At 42.9% G+C, this 9144-nt stretch overlaps 1 protein-coding gene across 1 annotated transcript in view; it reads right to left on the bottom strand.

Moving 5' to 3' along the window:
* Nucleotides 1-342: 342 nt before the first annotated feature.
* Nucleotides 343-9144, bottom strand: part of CYBB (cytochrome b-245 beta chain) — a 32740-nt gene continuing 23938 nt past the window's right edge. Inside the window, exons 9-13 of the mRNA XM_010959482.3 lie at nt 8724-8977; nt 7724-7886; nt 6402-6548; nt 4038-4162; nt 343-2929 (exon numbers count right to left, since the gene is read on the bottom strand). Of these exons, the coding sequence (XP_010957784.1) occupies nt 2803-2929; nt 4038-4162; nt 6402-6548; nt 7724-7886; nt 8724-8977 (816 nt within the window). The 3' untranslated portion in view covers nt 343-2802. The remainder of the gene's footprint in view (nt 2930-4037; nt 4163-6401; nt 6549-7723; nt 7887-8723; nt 8978-9144) is intronic.

The following is a 9144-nucleotide window of genomic DNA, read 5'->3' as shown; positions in this document are numbered from 1 at the left end:
TCACAGTCTGATTTGATGGCACCTAATTGCAAAGTTAGAACCTAAAAGATGAGTGAAATGGGAGGGGGGAAGAAGTCTTATATTAGGGCTTCTTTGCCTTTGAAATTCTGTCCATAACATCATGTGACACTCCCTTGTCCATTCCCTTACACCAGTGCTGTGAGGGTCACCAGGACACTGGTACAGAACTCAGTACTCAGGTTTCTTTTCTCAATCCAGAAATTGTGCGGTGTTTGGCATGTCATCTACAAAACACAGAGAATCTCAACTGCACTGGGGCAGAGAAAATCTTTGCCGTCTGAATCCACCCTTGAACATGAAGATCAATAACACAGACACCGAGAGGGCTCATTAATTTTAATAATTGAGCACAGTTTTAATAGCTCTTCCCAGGAATTATCTCCCAGGGGCCCCCCAAACTATTCACACACAACATCTACAAGTATTCAAATTTCATAAGTGCAATATTGCAAAAGCAAAAGAACTAAGAAAAGCCTTTATAGCCTTGAGATTAAAAACAATCCTTAATCATTCTCTCAGTCTCTGTTACTAAATACTAAATGCTGAAAAAAGCAGCGTGGGCGGGTGGTGGCTGTGAAGAAAAGACTGGAGAAGGAAGCTCTCACAATGACAAGTGCTTTTACACTCACTTTTCATCTCATAACGTGGATAATACAGGGCAGATCCCTCCATTTTGGTAGCTCTGTTGGTGTAAAAAATTGAAAGCCCTGGAGAAACATTTTCAGAGCAACAAATGGAGTTGATTTTACTTCTGCCACATAAGTTAATGAGGGCCCAGATTCTCAGACTCCTTGTAACTCTGATGACCCCTCTGGCTCACACTTTGGTGTAAAGAATCGAAAGTAGGAACACAGAGCCTGAGTCATAGTAATAGCACAATAAAAATTTGTTGAATGAATGATCTGATACCTGGGGTGCAGTGTGAACAGGCTGGACCTAAGTTCCTCTACGCAGAAACAGTTCTGGGACGTGGTGGGGTGGCCACATTCCCAAAGCAAGCCTGACTTGTCAGGACTGACCCTCCATGTCCTGGGCATCCTGGGAACCCAAAAGAACAACTATGTTCTTACTAGTTCATCCCAAGCCCCTGAGTATATCCACTCAGCATCAAACTTGTGGCCAGAATTTCAGATTCAATACTATGTGTAATCAAAATAAAATGCGTATGTGTATAGCTCCTGCAATTACATTCAATACACACAGGACTTTAAGACATCTGGGGCAGAAAGTGACCAGCGCGAGACGCCCTCCTCCTCCCCTTCCTTGTTGTCTTTTTTTGCTTTCTCTCACTCTTCTTCTCTTCCCTCTTCCCTCCCTTCCCTTTCCTCCCAGCCCAGGCTTCTGCCCTTCCCCCGCTCTCTTCTCTTTCTTTCTCGTTATTAAAGTTAAATAGTTCTAAACATCTGTGGCCCCAGGTGATGTAACAAATAAATCTGTTTTTAGTTCCCAGAAGTAGAAGCAGTTCTGAGGGGGTGGAAAAAACTTTTCGGGCCACACTAATAGTGATTTAGAGACTTTCAAACTCACAGATATACAGAACATTCTATTGGGTATGAATTCAAAACCTACACAGTAAGGTAGGGCTTTTAGTTTCTGGGATGTAAATGTCATCATGATGGTGATAATAACAGAACAATAAACCATTAGTTGCAGCAGTAATATCCATGTTGCATGTGAGTGTTTAGGTAGAACAAAGGGTGGCTGCCATTTAAAGCAGATGGGCCTGTCAGATACACATCTGTCACAATTCTCAACTCCGAATTCACGAGTGCTGGCTAGAGGAGACCCTTTCAGGCAATATATCAGTTCGCATCTCTTTTACAACACAGGGAGCAGGACTCAAGGAGCCAGCCAGAGTTATGACAGGCGTTCAGTTCTCTGTCCCCATCTCCCTCTCCTGCGTGCTTCAAGTCAGAATGTGAGGGAAACTCCAGGACAACCTATTGGTTACTAACCTTCGCCTGTTCTTTGCTCTCAAGAGAAGCAGGTTTCTTTGGTCTCCAAGAGGATAAGAAGTGATTTCCTCAGATAATTCTGTTGAAGGCTTTCAATTAATTCTACCCTGGCACTGTATGGTTCTAAATGCCTTTTCATTCATTCATTCAACAAACTTTCATTGAGTATCCACTCTCTGCCAAGCACCAGTGTAAAGCTGGGTAATACATTAATTCCAGTCAGTCTAATATTCTTTTGTAGGAAGAATCTCTGACCCAGTTAGGCTGCTGTATTGGTAAACTGGAGTTCACTGTCACTATTAAGTGATGGATCACTCTCAGCATAGATAATCTCCCATTTGGAAACTTTCCTTCAATGTGACAGTAATGATAACAAAGATGGTGCCAAAGGAAAAATGAATAGCTACTTCTTTGGGGAGAGCATACAAACCTATCTCCAGGCAGCCTGGTACTGTTGAAAGACGACCAAACCTGGAGCCAGAGGGCTAGAGCCAGTCTCAGCTCCATAATCTTAGGGAAGTTACTTCACCATTTTGAGGTCTCATTTATTTTATCCTAAAAACTGAGTCTGGGAATCCTTGCCCTAACTCTCTCTGGCATTACTGTGAAGAAAAAAATGTTAATAAAATTGCTCTGAAAACCAAAAAGCCTCATACAAATGCAAATTATCACTATCAAACAATCCTTGACGTTCCTTTCAGGCAAAACCATCGCATTATAGTTTCTTTTTCTCCTTTTGTTTAAAGGGGGGACTTCTATTATTAACTGACATTATTTGGGCATTTGGCAGTACAAGCCACATTGGTTTCCTCGTGGAAGAGACCAGTTAGAAGTTTTCCTTATTGAAAATGAAATGCACCCCTCTAGGGCCAGAGTCGGAGTTGGAGATGCACTGTTTGTTGAGGGTTTCCGCCAAGGCTTCCGGTCCGCAGAGGAAAACTCCTATTCTGGTACTTTGGGGAAAGAAAGAGAAAAAAGTCAATTTCAGGCTTTGGGATGAGACAAATTATAAAGCACATTGGGGCAGGGGGTTCCTATTGATTTTAGGCCCCAGAGAAGATTCCCCTCTGCTCCTTTGTCTTTTCACAAATGACAGAGTTGAGATTACCCTGCGGAAGGGTGGCTCAGTCCTATGTGTGGGGGCAGGTGGATACTTCAAAAGGCAGTTGACTTCTCTGAAAAATGACATTCAAGCAGGGTTTATGGAAATTTCTACCACAGAGAAAGTGGCGGTGAGTCTGTGAGTCTGTGGGCTCCTTGCCTTCAGGGCTCTGTGCCCCCAGACACTCTGGCATCTTAAAATCAGGAACAAACCTGCCTCAGGTACAGCAACTCTGCCACCAGCCTGGTGTGGCTTCATCCCTCAGCAGTTCAGACTCTAAAATAAAGCCTTGTTCCTTTAGGTGTGGTGCCAGACCAGGAGCCTCGGGGTCAGCTTTTGAAGAATGCAGATTCTTGGGCCCCACCCCACACCTACTAAGACAGTGTCTGCATTTTAAAAAGATCCCCCAAGTGACTCATATGTTCATTAACGTGTAAGAAGCAATGGTGTAAAGAGTATATTTATGGGTGATTTCTTGAGTTTGTCATGTGTTCTAGCAAGATAGGGGATCCCCTCAAAGTTCCATGATGGCCAAACTTTAGTGAGGGCAGAAAGGACCTGGGATATCTGTCAACTTATGAGTTAGGACCCAAAAGCTATGTATGAAAGTGGGGACAGTTTATCCTTAGTAATAAATACAAGCCATATGGAATTATTGGAGGAGATACACAAGCGAAATTTAGGAGATGAAAGAAAAGAACTGAGCTATGGCTCTACTTGGGAGGAGCAGGGTTCAGAAAGTCTGAGGTGAGGCCTGGGAATCTTTGTTTGCAAGTCTCCAGTCAATTTTGGTGTGATTTAAAGACTCCTTCTTAGTGTCAGCAATATCTAGAACTTTCTATGGGTATGAATATAGTGATCCAGGTATTCTAGTTTCTAGAATATACAAATCCAGCCAGGTTTGGGAGCTTTATGCAGATCACAAGCCTCAAGAACACCTTGGTGGCGGAACTCCTTACTTGGGGTGTTGACCTGCAATGGTCTTGAACTCATTGTCCCAGTTGGGGCGTCCATACAAGGTCTTTTGTTTCAGGCCTGTGATCACGTCTTTCTCCTCATCGTGGTGCACAGCAAAGTGACTGGCCTGCAGGAAAGGACATGAATTCAGACCAAAGAGACATGTATAAACATACGCAGATACACTCGCGTATCTCACAAACCAAGCTCTAACTACCCATTCTAACTGTATATATTTGGGGCAAGTCACCACGATGGAAGCCAGAAGGTCAACCACACTGAATGAACTAGTTCTTTCCTGCAGTTTACCGTCTAGAAAGGGAGACCTTGAAGTATAAACGTGAGCCATGCGATTTGTAGAATAGGGTATGATGAACACCACAGAGGAGGCACAAACATCTCCATGAGAACAAAGAAGAGACGGGGCGGGGGGGGGGAGGATCTGGGAAGGTTTCAGGGTGGCAGCATTTGAGCCAGGCTTTGAAGTGTGGGTAGGATTGAAATTCTCTATCTCACTGGTTTTCTCAGCAGTTCATCTGACATTCTTTCCTCATCCAAATACACTTCCACTCTTTTGGGGGAATCACTAAGAATTAAAACAATCATAGACTAAAACGCACTCAGATTTTGGTAATATAATGGACATCAAACCAAGCCTGAAGCTAGTCTGTGTGTGTGTGTGTGTGTGTGTGTGTGTGTGTGTGTGTATACGGAGTCACGTGTTGTTTTCTGTTAACAGGTATTTTTAATAAAAGTAGTGAATCCAATTCATTTAACAATGAAATTAAATCAGATTTTAAATTCACTAGACAGGGGAGGAATGATGGGGGATGGAAGAGGTTAAGAAGAGTGGTTACTCTGGTTTAACAACCTTGTAAAGGGCAAAGTTTTGCAAAGTAAAACAATTATTTTTCAATGTAAATAAATTTCCCATTTAAAAAGTGTGTCTGGCTTTTTAAAAAACAAAATTGCCAAGCAATGTATACATTACACATTTTTTTTTACTGGGTTTCATTTTTATCAAATTTTGTTGTTGCTGTTTTGTTTCTAAATTGCAGAAGTGGCCTCTTAAAGCCACTTTTTCTGGAGCAGCAGTTTTCATGGTCATGTGTCCCTAGACGTACATTTGCAACAAGACTTTTCTAAGACTTGGAGAATCTATGATAAACAATATGCCAAAACCTACATGAGAAGAAGTCAGTTTTCACAGGTACAAGGTACATGTGAAAAACGTCAAGGGTCGAGGAGCCAGTGCACGGGAGGGCCCGCTGAGACACCGGCTGGGGGCAGGCAGACCCTGGCCTTAGCGCCTCACTCCGGGGGCGAGATTATGCAGCTGCCAGGACAACTCATTAATGTCTGCTTATTCAGAAAGATGCTACCCTCTAGGAACTGTTAATTTATTTCTGAGTTTCTGAATCTCATCACTTTCGACATTTGGGGCCAGATAATTCTTGGCCGTGGGGGAGCTGTCTTATGAATTGTTATTATCTTATCATTAATTGTAATTGTCTTATCAATTGAAAATTGATATTTTCATTGCTAAATGTCTCAGGAGGGAGAGAGTATATATACATATACACATATACACATATGTTCTACACACATCTATCCATATGCACATACACACACGCATAATATCACCTTCATTCAATATATATTGATTCATTTATAAATGATAATCATGAACTCCTGGGAGTGGCCAAGAGTGCAGGTTCTGGAGAATTTACTACTTGGACGCCCTTGGACAAATGACCTAACCCCTTCTGGGCCTTGGCTTCCTCATCTTTCAAATGTGGATAATAGTAATAGCTACTTCATAAGGTTGCTGTGAGGATTTAATTAGACAATGTATGTAAACACTAAGACAATACTTGGCACAAGCATATGCTTAATAACTATTACCAGTTATTATTACTGTTTATTAAATGTATTGTGTATATTATAAAACATGCATAATATATATTAAAGGAATATATGTACATATATATGCGTGTATATATATATATCATTACAGAGAGACAGAGAAAGAGAAAGCTAATATTTTCTTCCCATAACCCGGTGGATCATTTTGTTCACCTGGTTCGAGACCCCTGGTGGGGCCATTGTTTGATAAGGTCAAAGTCAGGGCTTTTATTCCCTTGTAGGCTCCTTAGCTTTGATCTGTCCCACAGACACCAACTTTGAATCTAGTCTCAACAGTCTGAACAGGTGGGGATACCAAGTGAGAGTGAATGGGCGGGATCATGGGACTCCACTGACCATTCTTGGTAAAAACAGTACGTGAGATGCTCCGATTAGCAAAGGGCAGTCCAGGAGCCCTGGGCGCTATGGGAAGGACCTGAGGTTTGGGATCTGGCCCTCACCTGAGACTCATCCCAGCCAGTGAGGTAGATGTTGTAGCTGAGGAAGCCGGCATTGTTCCTCTCCTGCATCTGGGTCTCCAGCAGCTGCAGCAGGTCTGCAAACCACTCAAAGGCATGTGTGTCCCGGCACAGCCAGTAGAAGTAGATCTGAAAGAGGGACAGACGGAGCAGCAGATCATATTTAAATAGGCTCTCTCAGCCTCGACAGGGATTTCTACCCTCCCCCAACATTTCCCTGCTGCTCAGAATGCCTAGGTTTTCAGAAAGCTCTGGACACTTGACAGATTAGCTCACATGAAACTGCTCTGGCCTTCACATGACAGGGCAGTAAATAAATAGCCTGTTCTCAGAAATATGTAGCTTAAGAAGAAAACATTAGCCTGCCACTTTCCCTCTGGGTCTGCTCTTGCCCCCAGAATCCCTGGCTTCCTCTGTACCTCCTCTAGGGAAGACCGACAGCACCTAGATGGTGCTACTGCCAGACATGCCTGAGTTCCTAGGGGAAAAAGGAGTCCTGCCCACCCTCCCCCACGTAGAAAAGAGGGAAAGGGGAGAATGAAAAGTCAAGGAAAGCTCAATGTGCCAATTAGAGGTTATCTCTACAGTTAATAGAATGACTCAAGCTTTATTAAAGATGCCCTTTATCAGGCAATGAAACGAAACTTGCATGTAACCAAAAAAAAAATCCCCTGGGAATTTATTCCGAGGATTTTACTAGCCATAAGAAAGCTAAAGTGTCCTGAAAGGACAAGTCTCCTGCCCTCCCCCTGCAAATAAATGTGCTCAGGGGCGGGAAATGGAATCAATTTCAATGGCTAACACAGGATGATAGAAAAATTATTCTGTGTCCTCTCAATGGAACACAAAGGAATCATTTAAAATGATCATTATCAAGCTTGTGACAACACTGAAAAACACTATAATATATTTTAAAAAGAGCAGGACAGGAAGTTGTACCTACTCAATATATACAACTTTCAAAAGATGTAAACATGTGGAAAAATACTGGAAGAGAATGTACAGAAAGGCTAACCATTGAATTGGGGTTGTGAATACTTTCTCTCTGTCCCAACTCTCTTTCTTCTGAATTTCTAGTAATTCTATACGAATACAGCATATTACTTTCAATAATAAACCTGCTTATATAAAAGCACATTTATTATCAGATGGCCCTTTTGCGAGAAGCCTGGCTCTCTGGAACCATCTAGAACTTGTCTTCGCTCTCCCTGGTCTCAGCCAGCCTCTGCCCTGAAGGCTCTCTCAGGCTTCGCTTAGCAGAGTGTGATGACTGCTCCAGCCCCCTGAAAAATGAAAGCACCTACCTTTTTGAGCCTCAGATTGGTGGCGTTATTGCAATACTTGTACCAGACTGACTTGAGAATGGAAGCGAAGGGCGTGACTCCAATCCCTGCTCCCACTAACATCACCACCTCGTAACTGAACACATCCTCACTGGCTGTGCCGAAGGGCCCATCAACAGCTATCCTGGAAGGAAGCATAGAAGGAGAGGTTACCGTGACATTTTATGACTGGGAGTGTGCAATGTGTCACTTCAAACTAGGACAATGTATCAATGGGGCAGTGTCTTCTGTGAAATAGCTTTCAAGTAATCAACTCATGTGAACATTGGGATTAGAAGTAAGAAGATGAATTTTTACCTAACTGAACACATTTGGTAAATCTCAAGGCTATTGTTTTTACATGTCCCCACCTCTCCTCACCCACAACACACACACACACACACACACACACACACACACACACGTCTGTGTCTCTTACCAGGGCAGCCAACACTTGAAATTCTTGCTTACATTGTCCATTAAAGTGAGAATTTTCTATGTTGTAATAGCTGATAAACTTAATATCTACACTTTTCAATTGTCTTTTCATTGAGTTATTTGACAAACTTTTCTTTGGCATCTACTCAGTGCCTGACACTATGTTAGGCATGTGGGAAGGAGGAGGCCAAGTGAGTAATAGGCGGCGTTTATCCTCAATTAACAGATACCAATTAAATTTGAAGTGTACCTTTGATTGAAAGTTATATACCTTGGCCTTGACCCTAACAAATTTAAGGGAATTTGGGAATATCCATTATTAATATTGGATTCCAATATTTTATATTTCACAAAAGATTTATAAACACATATGCAAACATGCCACACATATAAAATGGGGAACACTGAGATAGATGGCTCGATTTGCAGACCTTGTGTTTTGTCAGTCTCAGGGGCCAGTACGGTGAGAGATGGGAGAAGCGAAGCTGTTTAGTGACATTTTTCCGCAACTCATGCCCCTTTGTGATAGGTGCTTTGTACTCACTTAGGTAGTTTCCAGGCATCTTGAAACTCCTGCTTATCACAGCCACAGGCCTGGAACAGTCCCTCCGTCCAGTCCCCAACGATGCGGATATGGATGCTAAAGAAATCTTCCTCAGGGGCCGAGGTCAGTGTGAAAGGGTGCCACTCCAGCTTGGACACCGCGGGGCACTTGACAAAGATGTACTGTCCCACCTCCATCTTGAATCCCTTCTTCTTCATCTGTAGCTCGATGGTTTTGAAAGGGTGAGTGACCACCTATGGAACAAAACATGTCTCTGGAAACTACACTTTCCCCCAGTACTTGCCTTTCAAGGGCTGAGCTAAGATGCCCCACCCAGTTCCTTTCTTCGGGGCCAACACAGCAGTCCCTCCAGCCAAAGTGTCTCTCTCTCTCATTGGGAAGTGCCCTCAGCTGTAGCCCA

The sequence above is a fragment of the Camelus bactrianus genome, chromosome X (genome assembly GCF_048773025.1).
Source record: "Camelus bactrianus isolate YW-2024 breed Bactrian camel chromosome X, ASM4877302v1, whole genome shotgun sequence".
NCBI lineage: Eukaryota > Metazoa > Chordata > Mammalia > Artiodactyla > Camelidae > Camelus > Camelus bactrianus.
The sequence above is the reverse complement of the archived record's forward strand: the minus strand, read 5'-3'. Positions and strand labels throughout refer to the sequence as shown.